The 13,555-nt window shown below is 45.8% G+C and overlaps 1 protein-coding gene across 1 annotated transcript in view; it reads right to left on the bottom strand.

Moving 5' to 3' along the window:
• The window catches only part of FOXO3 (forkhead box O3), a 151,966-nt gene that overhangs the window by 137,137 nt on the left and 1,274 nt on the right, over positions 1-13,555 (bottom strand). Inside the window, exons 2-3 of the mRNA XM_027775101.1 lie at positions 10,512-10,605; positions 145-447 (exon numbers count right to left, since the gene is read on the bottom strand). Coding sequence (XP_027630902.1) covers positions 145-447; positions 10,512-10,605 — 397 coding nt within the window. The remainder of the gene's footprint in view (positions 1-144; positions 448-10,511; positions 10,606-13,555) is intronic.

Below are 13,555 nucleotides of genomic sequence, written 5' to 3'. Positions count from 1 at the left end.
GAAGAATGCTGCCGGCTGGGCGCCCGGGCTCAGCTCCCGCGTTCACATTTAGGAAACAACCCCATCTGGTTGTCTTTGCCCTGGAGGCCGCGGTAGGCTCGGCGCTACAGTACTGAAGCAGATCTCAACACGCTCTATCCTCACCGACACGCGCGCCCTGGCCGCGAGGTGGACCCTCAGCACCCTCCGTGGTCTGCGCCTTCGCTCTTAGGCTGCGAATGCCCCCAGTCCACCAGTGTGCTGATGCGCTCCAGTGCGCGTTCAAATGTGTGATGGCATTTGGTGTTTGGGGAAGAGGACGTTTAGGGAAAGGGACTCTGATCGTGTGCTGCGCCTCCGCGTGACGCTCCTCTCCACTCTGTGGGCCTGACCGCTGAGAAGCCCGAGTTCGCCTTCGGTTTATAGCCTGGCAGTGTGGACGGTGATGTATAACCCCAGCTCGGCTTTCTAGTACCAAAGCTTAACCGTGTTGGCGGTGAGCTGATCATGTTCCCGGTGTTCAGCTTTGCGGGAAAAACCGGGAGGCTCCATCACTAAGGGCTTTGCATCGTGATGCAGCATAAAACTCAAATGAATTTTCGGATGCTGGTTTAAAAAATATATAGCACACCATGAAAGAAATCTATAGTTTTTCTCCCCTAAATGTAAGCAGTCCTTTGTCATTAGCGTGCAGACCTGCAGAAGTAAAAAGAATGTGTTTACACTGGCTGGGCTATCTGGCCCTTGGATTGTCACTAAATGTGTGGAGAGTGTTTACAGAACGCTATTCCTAGGGCATTCCCCCAGAATGGGACAGTTAAAGATTCAGTGGGTGATTGAGAGTACTGTGGCCCTCACAGCAGGGGCAGGAGGTGGATACAAGATAAAGCCATTTCCCTCAAAGAGTCTACTGACAGGCTTAGCGAAGGCAATGTGGCATATTAAAAAGTTCAGTATTTCAGTAGTTTACATAGTCTCTGACCTCCCCATCGCCTCCCAGACTATTCTGTGTGGAGCCCTTCATTGAACACTAAGTAATAAAGAGCCTGAGGCTTGGTCTTGTCCTTTGGGGCACTGTTCCAGACAGGTTTCATCACAGCCCTCTCCAAGAATATCTGGAACTCCTGTTCTTTCTCTCTTCCCTTTGCCTCCTTCTGATGTAACATACCCTTGCAAAGCCTCCCCCAGGTCATTACAACCACTATCTTAAGGTTCATCTGGAAGGCAAGTGTTATATTGGGGGTGGGGAGTGGGGTTTCCCAAAAGGCAAATATTTACCTGAAATGTAATTTGGACAGAAGAGAAATTGGGAAGAATTCTCTACTTTATAGTATAAGCTAATGATAACAGCTAACCTTTACTAGTTCTAGGCCCTGAACTGAGCAGTTTATTTGCAGTGTTTAAGCCTCACAAAGACCATTTGAGGTAGGTACAATAGTACTAACAGGTATGGAGGTTAAGAATTCAGACTCTGGTGGGACCAGCAGTTGGCATAATGGCTATGTCACTGGACTCCCATGTAGTCGACTGCGGTTCGACCCAGTGGCTTAAACTCACGCAGGGCGCATGCATGCGTGCCCAGGACCCGGGTGGTGTGGCCATCCTCCCTGGGGGATGATTTCTCGCTTTCTGTCTCTCTGTCTCTCTCTGTCTTTCTAGCGAACACACGCTCCCTATAGCAAAAACCTCTCCAGAAAAAGAAAAAAACAAAAAAGAAGAAGAATTCAGGCCCTGGGGCTGGCAGGTGGCTTGGTGGTTAAGGGACTCCCACATGGCTGACCACAGTTTGAGTCCTGGACCTGGCAGCTTGCTTTCTCACTTTCCCTTCTTCTCTCTCTCTGTCTCTCTTTCTGGTCAAATTTAAATAAATAAAGAAGGTTAAATAAAATAACTCTTAAACAATTTTTAAAGAATTCAGGCTCTAAGGACCAGCAGATAGCATAATGGTTATATCACCACATAGTTGACCTTAATGGTTACTTACCACATACCAGACTGTTGTACCCAGCGGCTTAAAACTCACACTGGGTGCATGTGCATGTGTGCCCAAAATCCCAAGAGGAAAATAGAGGAGAAGGAATAGTGGCATGTCCATCCTCCCTTGGGGGGTGATTTCTCCCTTTCTGCCTGTCTCTCCAGTGAGCATACACACCCTATAGCAAAAATCTCTCTCTAAAAAAAAGAATTTAGGCTCCGGAATTAGGTCCGATCCCCTCATTTACCAGCTACGTGACCTTGGGAATGTTAGGCAACCACTGAGCCTCAGTTCCTCATCAATAAAATGAGAAGAAGGCCTTCTAAAATTACTGGAAGAGGCTGCAGGACTATGACAGTGCAGTAAAACACGAGGCTGACCCAAATGGGAAGGTTGCAGGAATCATGTCCAGGGACCCTCCTGAGCACGCCAGGCACATGTGCCCGTGATCTGGGGTTTGAATAAAGCTGAGGGTAGATTGTGGCATCAAGATCCTGATAGGGGTATTGTCTCTCTGTCTCTGTCTGTCCCACTCCTAAAAGAAACAGAATAATATTTTTTTAAAAAAAGAAAATTTTTAGAAGAATTGAATAAAATTTAATTTTGAATCTAAAGCATTTAGAGTTAGAATACTAACAAGGGGAGCCTTTAAAAATGATGGTGCCCAGGCTCCATCTTAGACCAGCTCTGACACTGATTTCTTTTTGAAAGATTGGCCAGATGAATCTAAGGCAGGGAAGGTTGACAGTAGTGAGAGAGATGTCTCTCTGGACACTTCGGTGTTGGCCCTCGATTACGTGTAGTTGGTTGCTGTATGGAAACAGGGCAGAGCCACCGCTGACCACACAGGGAGCAAGCTCCATGCCAGGACGTCTGTGTTAACCTCTAGAGCAACCTACCGCAGCAGGGACCCTCCCTCTTATTTTACAGGGATTTGCTTTAGGTCACATATGAGTGGCAACCCTGGATTTGAACTGGGAGTTTCGCGTAGTGTTCTAAACAACTGTCGGAAGCAACACAAATCCTTTCTTAACAAATATCTTGGACCTAGACCCCAAAGAATTCTTACAAATAAAATTTTAAGAACAGAAGCTTGGAATTAGAAAACACAAATAAGGAGATAAAGTTCTAACTAAGAACAAATAGAAACACAAAGTAAGGTCAGACACACAAAGACTTTGGTATTAAATGAGTAGACATACCTCTTTCTGCCTCTGCTGTCATCATGGCACCCTTCAAAAAGCACGTGGCAAAGTGGGGCAAAAAAAAGGAAGTAGATTTTAAAGTTTACCTTTGATTGGACCCACCTGCAGAAGCTGGACTCGTGGATGCCGGCCATTTTGAGCTGTTTTTCCAAGAGAGAATAAAAGTGAAAGGAAAAGCTGGGAATCTCAGTGGAGGGATTGTAATCATTGAATGGAACAAGAACAAGATCAACTTCTGAGGTGCCCTTTCCAAAAGGAATTCAAAATAACTCACCAAAAAACATCTGAAGAATCATCTATGTGATTGGTTGCATATAGTTGCTAACCGCAAAGAAAGTTACAAAGTATGTTACTTCCAGCTTACCCAGGATGAAGAAAAGGAAGATGAGAACTAAAACTCATTTATCTGGAGTATTGTGTATGAGTTCCTGAATAAAATGTGGAAACAACAAAAGAGAATAAACATACATACAAAATAAATGTGCTTAGTATATTTAAAGAAATAAAGAGGAGCTTGAAAATATAAAAAAGGAACAGAGTCTATAAAAAAATAATCGAGATGATTTGAAATTAAAGTACTTCTTGTTTGCTCTTTAATTTTCTCTTTCCAACTGTATTTTAGGTCCTTGAAGACCCAGAGCCAGGATAAGCACTTTATAAGTAATTGTTTCCCTACTGAAAGAAGTCCCCACTTTTTCTTTTGAAAGGTAGAGTTAGGGCGAGAGTTTGAGACTGCATGTTTAAAATGTCCATGTAAAATACCCTGTTGTAAAATAGTAGAGGACAGTGTGGAATCAGAATTAGTGCAAAGCTGGCTGCCTCCAGTCCATGCTACTATGCTTTGTAGGTGATCCAACTACTTCCTTCCTCACCCTGGGAAAACTTGTGAAGTGAACATGTGTCCACTTGTTAGAAAGTTATTTAAAATGCCTAGTAATTGGAATCTTAAATACAAATTACTTTAAAACATTAATATGGTACTTAAAAGAAATCAAGGGCATATGGAACCATTCATTACTCTTCAGGATGTATTTATTGCATCTCCCTGGTGCGATTTTGGCATGTCCACTAAGGTGTACGATTTCTGGAATAGTCTGGTACCAAGTTCCACAGGAGTGTGAGTTGGGGCTTGAGATATTCAATCTGATTATTACCCTTCCCCCAACCGTGCCTAGAAATGGAGGAAACCTGTGAAGCAGGAAGACAAGAGAAAAAATGAAATGCTGTATGTGCTACAGCAAACCCTGCCTTAGGAAAGTGCCAGGGTGCTGCCGTTGTTGCACGAGCATGGTGTATTTCAGCCAGAAGGCTGTTTCTTAGCAGTAGTTCAATGTTTTAGAAGAAAATCTTTTCTTGTTCCGAGAAACTTCTCCAGTTCAGATCCTGGCTGGGCCCTTTTTGGTAGTTTGTTAAGAGTAGGGGGTCCTCGTGGCATTCATGGGACAAGCTTCACATGCCCTTCTCTGCCCATTCCAAAGATGATTCCCACGGGGTGTGACCCGAGACGCACTGGCTTTTATTTATTTTTTATCTTTTTAGGTTTTTGCCATAGAGCATGAGCACTCGCTGGAGAGAGACAAAGAGAGGAAAAGTGAGAAATCATCCCCCCCAGGGGGGTGATGGCCACACCATAATCACTTCTCCTCTGTTCTCAGGATTTGGGGCATCCATGCACACATGCCTGGTGTGATTTTTCAAGCCACTGGGTCCAGGACTCGGATTGTAGACCACTATGTGGGAGTCCGGTGCCTCCACCACCACACAGCCTGCTGACTCCCAACTGGCATTTTCATCAGTGAAGCAATTCTGGTTGGTTAGGTTAGCTCTCGAGTATTCCTCCTCCAAGCATTGGAAAGGGCTTACCTTCACTCTCCTTCAACTCCCTGGAGTATCACATTCCTTTGATATCACATCTCTGAGGACCAGCAGACCGTGTGATGGTTACATCACTGGACTCCCATCATAGCCGACCATGGTTCAAATCCTGGACCCAGCAGCTTAAAACTCACGTGAGGTACATAAACATGTATGACCAAGATCCTGAGAGAAAAATGGAGGAAGGATTGCAGCCTGGTCATACCCTTGAGGGGTGATTTCTCACTTTGTCTTTCTGTCTGTCTCTTTGGTGAACACACGCACCCTATGGGAAAAAAAAGTCTCTAAAAAAAATCACATCTCTGTGCCCTCTGAGAAGCTCCTTGGGCTCATCTCTAGAGAGATGGCTGAAGCCACCTAAAGGGGTGACAGAAATCACTGAGTGAGACATGTGAGGAGGATGTGTCCAGGCTTCCAAACACGAGTGATTTTATGAAAGCATAACATCTGAACCTCATGCCTTCACACAGCCGTGTCCTGCCATTTCACTTCTCAAATATATCGTTTGAAGGGCTTTTTTTTTTAACACTGAAAATGGCTTTTATAAAATCTGTGTTTTCGAAACAAATAATGAAGCCAAGTGAACAATTCTGCAAATGAACGCCATCCCTCAGGTCCTACTCCTTTCTAGGGAACTGACCAAATCCACCCACTTGGGGTCAGACCTTCCTGTTCTCAAGGAGAATGAGACTCTTCGTGGAGTTCGTGCAGATGTCACCAGCCAGTAAAGAGATGTGGTCTGAGCTGGGCCTTTTCTCTTCACTTGTTGTGCCATGAAAATATGTTGTAGAAGGGGGAGTGGGTTGCCATGACAACTATGACCAGAAGGATCCATGTGACCTACATGGATCCTCGGAATGAGAGAGGCTGTAGTCGGCATGAGTTGGCCTTTCTCAGTGGATGGGCAGGAGAGAGGGCCTGAGGGAAAGGTCAGTGACCACCGCCAGCAGTTCCCAGACTCGCTAGTTCTCTGGAAATGGCAACATCAAGTTCCTTTACCTGCTAACTAGAGAATCAGGCTGGATCTGCAGGAAACCTTGGCAAGAGAATTCCATGAAGCTCTGTCTGATAGAGGCAGCCATTTTGACCCATTCTCCCACCACATACACTCGGTATTATCAATAAATTGTTCTTTTCCAGTGAGTTGATTCCCAAGTGAACCATTAGAATAGCATTCCTCTCTCGAATGTGTACAAGGTAAAGTGTATATGTCTTAAGTCTGACCCCTCCACTTTTTCACACCTCTTGTCCATAAATATTGAAATTAGACCAGGTCAAAATTCATATCACTGTCGCTTAATTTCTGCACTTAAGAAATACTCAGAAAATGAAAATGTTAGATGGCTTGGAAAATTCCTTCTAGAAGTTCTTATTATCATCTTTCCTACTGCTACTTCATCCTCTCAGATATTTTGGGTTGTTGGGAAAGTCATGACACATTTTTGCTTAGAAAGACAGAGAAAAATATGTCATGATTTTCCAACAACCTAGTAAAAAAAAAGTTAATTAACCATAAACCTTTCAAATTGCTCAATATGAAACAAAGGCATGTAAAATGTTATAAGACACCTATATTTTTTACTTCTCCTCCATCTGTGTGGATGGCACTCTTGTCTCCTTCAGCATCATTTAGTCCATGTTGTTGTGTTGCTAGTAGAATACCGGAGAATGGGTGATAAATAATAGAGGCTTATTTGGCTTGCGATTCTAGTGGCTAAAGAGTTCAAAGTCGTGCGGTTGGCATCAGGTTGGCCTCTGGTGCTACATTATAACACGTCCACCATGAGCAGAGAGCTCGGTAGGCACCAGGGGGCAGCCATCCTTTTATAACAACCCTCTCTCCTGGAGACTTACTCCTTCTCACGAGAGCTGGAACTCACTCTGTCGCTCAAGGCAGCATTAATCCATTCATGGGGGGGATGTCTCCCATGATCCAAACACCCCCTGCTAGGACTGGCCTCTTCAGAGTCTCACCACCTCCCACCATTACACTGGAGACCAGCTTCCAAAACAGAATAAACCATTAGCTAACCCTTAGCAAGCATATGCTTTTTTGTTTTTGTTTTCTTTTTGTACTTGTTTTTGTTTTTTGGAGAGCTTTTTTTGCCATTGGGCGCGTGCGCTCACCAGACAGATAGAGAGAGATAGAGAAATAGAAAGTGAGGAATCACCCCCCAGGGGAGATGGCCACACCACAATCCCTTCTCCTCCATTCTCCTCTCGGGATCTTGGGCACACACGCACACACGCCCGGCGTGAGTTTAAGCCACCGCGTCTGGGACGTGAACCGCGGTCGACTACGTGGGAGTCCAGCGACATAGCCATTACGCTAACTGTTGGTCCCTTTTTGTACTTTTTAATTGAGAAATAAAACATGATAGAAAAATCACAGAACAGTATACATTTTATATGAACAGCATAGTTTAATAAATGATTATAAAGAGAACACTCAGGTTAAGAATAAAACATTACCAGCACCCTGCAAATCCCTTGGGTGCTTTTTCTCATCAAAATCCTCTTGTGCCCCAAAAGTAACTACTTTCCTAACTTTTGTGGTAACCATTTCTTTTTGTAATCTTTAGATCTTTCCACCTACATTTGTATCCCCTAAATGCTATAATTGCATTTTGCTTGTTTTGTTTTGTTTTTATTGCTAAAGGGTGTATGTGCTTGTCAGAGAGAGAGAATGTACCCCTCCCCACAGGGCGTGGTCACGCTGTTATCCTTTTCCTTCCATTTCTCCTTACTGTCAGGATTTGAGGTACACATACACATGTTTGGCGTGTTTTTCAAGCCACTGGGGCTGGTGCTTGAACCATGTGAGATCTGCCTCCCAGTGCACAGTAATTAACCACTATGCTATGGGATAGGCCCTTTTGCCTGTTTTAGATCTTCACATGAAGGGGGGTTCTACTACCTATGTTCTTTTGTATCTCTTTCTTTCCCTTGATACTATGTTTGTGAGATTCACCCATTCATCCACTGTGGCTGTATGTTACTATCGTTCATTTATTTTGCTGCTATATAGTATCCATTGTATGAATGATTATGTATCTATAATCTACATATAGTTACACTATCTATTCTAATGTTGATGGCTAATCGGGTCCTTTCAGTTTAAGGGCAGTGCAAATGTTCGGAAGGGTTCTGGCACTTAAGTTGAGTGTTTACTTAATAGAGGAATGTCTGGGTAGTGCTGTGTGGATCTCCCATAGCACTGGAGGCCAGATTGTTCTCCAGTGTTGATGCTCACCACCGAAACACGTGAACATTGTTCACAGAAACACGTGAACATTCTACTTGTCCACATCCTCACTTGGAATTGTTGGAGTGTCTACTTTTGTATTTTCTTTTTCTAATGATGATAGATTTAAAGAATTCAGATGCAGCTAAGATTTACTAAGTACTACCATGAAGCAGTGCCTGCACTAGAAGCCTCTATGTGGGATCGAGCTACAGGGACCATCGCGACACATGCTGGCCCTCTCATATATGTATATTTTAGGTTTTTGCCATAGGGTGCATGCACTTGCCAGAGAGCAACAGAGATTGACAGAGAGGGGGAAAGTGAAAAATCACCCCCCAGGGGGCATGGCCACACCATAATCCCTTCTCCATTCTCCGCTCATAATTTTGGGCATGCGCACACGCGTGCCTGGGGTTATTTTCAAGCCACCAGGTCCTTGACTGGAACTGCTATCAGCCCTGTGAAAGTCCAGCGACTTAACCACCACACCACCTGCTGGCCCCTCACACATGGTTTTTAAATTTTTCTTTTATTTTTTATTGCCAGGGGACATGTGTATTCAACAGTGGAACATGGTCATGCCACAATCACTTCTCCATTTCTCCATCTTGTCAGGAGTTTGGGCACACACATCTGGCAAGTTTTTCAAGCTACTGGGATTCAAACTGCAGTTGGCCACATGGGATCCAGGTCCCTGTACTCCCTGTACACTTAACCACTGTGCTAAAGGGCCAGCCCCATGTGTGATTTAAAAATAGCTAATCCTCGCAGAGTCACAATATCCCTTAAAGGAGGTGATGTTCTCCCTCTTTTATAACTGAGGAAACTGAAATTTGGCCACAGGCCCAACATTTCCCAGCTGAGGCCCTGACACAGCTGGGACTTGAACCCAGGTCAGGCTGACTACAAACAGCACATTCTCCCCACATTGTTGCCGTCTTCACGCCTGCTCTCTGCTTCCCCACATCCTCATGTGGAAGACAGCCGGAGGCCTGTTGCCTGGGGCCCACATGAGGCCTGGCTGGGGAGTAGGGCCTGGCTCTGACCTGCAGCCCACTTTAGCTCCCAGGGCTCACCACCAAACGAACACTGCAGGAGCGGCACACTGCACTGACTCAGCAGAACCATGTTTCTCTTAACACTCCTTGGACGGTTTATCCTGTTTTCTTAATGCACAGAAATGTGCTTCCTTCTCTTTCCACCTAAGCCTAGGGCCTCTGTAAGTCTTTCTGCAATGAAATTCTCTGTCTCTAAGCTATTAGAGGTAAATACTGTGTCACTGGGGCCAGCAGGTGGCATAATGGTTACCTTGTTGGACTCCCACATAGTCAACTGTGGTTTGAGTCCTGAACCCAGAGACTTAAAACTCACACCAGGTTCTTCGTGTGTGTGTGTGTGTGTGTGTGTGTGTGTGTGTGTGCCTAAGATCCTGAGAGGAGAATGAAGGAGAAAGTGTTGCGGTGTGGCCATCCCCCTGAGGGGTGATTTCTCACTTTCTATTTCTGTCTCTTTGGCAAGCGCATACATCCTATAGCAAAAACAATCTCTCTCATAAAAAAAATAAAACAAACAAATACTATGTTGTTAATCTCTTTTAAAAAAATCAGATGTGGGGCCAGTCCTTTAGCACGGTAGTTAAACACCATTAAGGGAACCAGATCCCATATGGCCAACTGCAGTTCGAATCCTGATGCCAGCAGTTTGAAAAACATGCCAGGTGTGTGTGTGTGTGTGTGTCTGTGTGTGTGTCTCCAAAATTCTGACAGGATGGAGAAATGAAGGAGAAGGGATTCTGGCATGATCACACCCCAATGAGTAGTGCTCTCTCTCTCTGGGGAGCCCCTGGCAATAAAAAGTAAGTATTTTTTTAAAAAATCAGATGTGAGGGCCACCCCATGGTGTGGTGGTTAAGGCAGCTAGATCCCACAGGGCCAACTGCACCATTTAAGTCCCAGACCTGGCCGCTCAGAAAACATGCCTGGTGCATGTGCATTTGTGCCCCAAACCCCAAGGGAGGGAGAGATGTAGAAGGGCCTGAGGCGCAACCGTCCTCTCTGGAGAGTGCTTCCACTTCTCTTTCTCTCTCTCTCCCCGACAAGCACATGCACCCTCTAACAAATCAGTAGTAATAATAAAAATCGTACATGAACTGCCCACAGGGGTGAACACAGGGGAAGGCGCACAGGGAGTGGAAGGGGCTGCTGTCCTCCCGGCTCTGTCCTTAACTCACCCAGCCCATGTGAACCTTCCTGAGCCTCTGTTTCCTCTTCTGTAAGATGAAGGGCGAAACTGGCGCGCTCGGCGGCACTTTCTAGCAGTGGCGTCTGCAACCGTGTTCACTTCTTCAACAAGCACTCATCGAACACCTTCTGTGTGCATGCGTTTACAGTCAAAGTCCTGGTCCATATTATTGATAGACAAAATGCCACAGAGCTGTTTTCTCGTTTCCCTGCTCGTGGCTATTCATTATTCTGGTTTCGCTATTTTTAATCATTGGGTTTAGTTCTCTTTTAGCATAAATACATGTGGAAGGGCTTGGGGGAAGAAAGGGACAGCTAACCCTTGGACTCTTCCCACAGGCGGGCTATCAGTGGGTATGGCCACCATTACTAGTTAAACCACAGCCCCTGCCCACAGCGGGTGCCACTGGTAGCACTCTGACTTTTACCGACTCAGCAGATCACCAGAGCTATAGAAAACTGCCATGTGCTTCTTGAAGCCTTTTGCAGGGACCTAACATAATCATGGCCAAAATAAAGAATGCCAAGTCCTCCTGAGTGCACAAGAGGAGAGAGAAATATTATTACTAAGTTACCAGACTCTTTTGGCTTCTAACCACAGAGAACCTGCCGCTCTGGGAGAGCCTCACTCCTGCCGAACGGGCATTGCTGTCAGACAAGCTGTTTCTGTTGGTTTCCTGAGTGTGTTTCGGAGCTGTCCTTGAGGAAGATCTCAATTTCCTTTAACTAGGTGCAGCTCTGGGTTCTGCTACGTTCCTTGGTGACCTGTGACTTCTTAGGAATATGTCCCAACGACATTCCTTCCCTCAGTTACCACCATGTCCCTCACTAAGGACAAATTCAATACAGTTTGTGTTTTCTTTGCTCAGCTGTGTCCTGCACTTGGCCAGCATGCCTTCTTGCACTAACATGGCAGCCCTTTGCAGCCTCCTGAAAAGCAGCCTAAGACTTTCAGGCCAACTCCTGGTATGGAAGAGGAGGTAGGAAACAGACTCTTCTCCCCACCCTGCCACTACCCCAGACTAACTGAGGTATGCTCACTTGGAGGATCAGACTGCTCATGTTTTTCTTTACCACTTCCCTCTTAAGGCAGGAGTCCCCAACCCCCTGGCCACAGACCAGTTTCCCCCCACCCCCCACCCCCAGATCTGTGGTGAGGGGTGGGCAGCGGGTTAGCCAGCAAGGCTTATGCTGTGTTCCCAGCCACTCCATCACTCTCATTGCCACCTGGGCCCCATCACCTGTCAGATCAGTGGCGGTGTCAGCAGGGACTGCGAACTCTATTGTTGTGTAACTATGTTGTTGAATATTGCAGTGAGGTAGTGGTGGGAATGAGGTTCATGGTGGATGTGGTGCACTTGGCTCATCCCGGGACCAACCTCCCCTGCCCCTACCCAGCCATGCAGGGATTGTCCCCACGAGGCCCGTCCCTGGTGGCAGGAAAGTTGGGGACTGCTGCTCCAAGAGATACGAGGACAGAGGACTAATTCCTAGGTAAAGTGAAATCTATTTTTTCAAAGTGCTGGAATGACCTTGTGATAGATCAGGACCCACTACTTCAGGCTAGATTTCTGTCTACGAGGTTTGCATTCCTCAAGCCCTTGGAGCAGTTCTGAAGGAAGGTCCCAAGCACTGGACCACTAGCCACCTGCTCCTCTCCTGTGTGGGGCGCTGGAGTCCTGAGACGCTCCTGGCCACAGGCAATCTGACCCTCACCCTGGTCAGTAGGGAGTGCGAAGGGGAAAGCAGTCCTCAGCTCTGTGTCGGGCAATACTAACGTCAAAGACCAGTTGTGATCTTGGGGTTGGAAAGTGGGGCCATCATCTTAGTTTTGCCCCATCTGGCTCCCCTGAGGGTTCACCCCCAGAATCAGTTTTCCTCCCTTCCCTTCAGCAGCCCTCAGGTATTTAATAGTGCTTCCAGGAGGGCCCCGGTGAGGAAGGTGTTGTATCAAGACCGAGGCATCGCCTGCCTTGTCCGAATGTGCTCAGCCCAGTGCTGGCTGAAATGAAGACTGAGATTGAGCGCTCCGTAGGTCCGTTACTTAGGCTAGATGGAGGGACCAGCAGATAGTGTAATGGACTCCCAGTCAACCAAGGTTCGCAACCCAGACCAGTGGCTTAAAATTTATGCTGGGTGCATCTGTGTGCATAAGAGGAGAATGGAGGAGAAGGGCCATCCTGGGGGTGGGGATGATTTCTTGCTTTCTGTTTCTCTGTCTGGCGAGTGCATGCACCCTGCAGTAAAATCTCTCTCAAAAAAAAAAAAAAAAATTAAAAAATAAAGACTCGATGGTAGGGGCCGGCAGGTGGTGTGGTGGTTAAGGTGCTGGACTCTTACATGGTTGACTACAGTTCAAGTCCTAGACCTGGCAACTTGCTTTCTCACTTTCCTTCTCTCTGTCTCTCTCTCTCAAAAAAATAATGAGAATGAATAAAATTACTTAAAATAATTCTTTAAAAGAAAACAAAAAGACTAGGTGGTAGACATCTTTTAGGTAGGGCTATGTCCTGGATTTTCCCTTCGGGGCTTACTGGAGCTGTGGCAGCAGCTCTGCCAGTATCCTCCAAACACTGCTAGAGATTGAAAGCAACGTCTCACACACCCACGTGCTATACTCGCTTTGAATAGTAGACACTTAGATATTTGTTATTACAAATTGCTCTCAATCGGTGGATATTAAGTTGAATCACAATAATGGGACTTTTGACATTTGAGGCTCATACATAGCAGAAATTTGGATAAACAATATCAATGGATATTTTTTATCTGATGTTGGTTATCCTCATTCCTGTATCCCTGGCTTCCTTTTCTGGGGGGATGAGCCTAAGGAAAAATGTCAACGCTGTCTCATCAACAGTGGAGCTTCTGTGGATAATGGATTTATGTCTTTTTACTTCTGCCTTCATTGACCTATAAATGTTGTCACAGGAAGGATTCAGTTTGAGAAAATGCATCCTGTTAAAAAGAGATGGGCCTGGACCGTAGAGAGCGGGTGGTGGTGGTGGTGGTGGTGGGGGGGTACCAGGTGCAA

This window comes from Tupaia chinensis, unplaced genomic scaffold, assembly GCF_000334495.1.
Source record: "Tupaia chinensis unplaced genomic scaffold, TupChi_1.0 Scaffold000527_1, whole genome shotgun sequence".
Lineage (NCBI taxonomy): Eukaryota > Metazoa > Chordata > Mammalia > Scandentia > Tupaiidae > Tupaia > Tupaia belangeri.
This window is presented reverse-complemented; position numbering and strand designations above follow the sequence as displayed.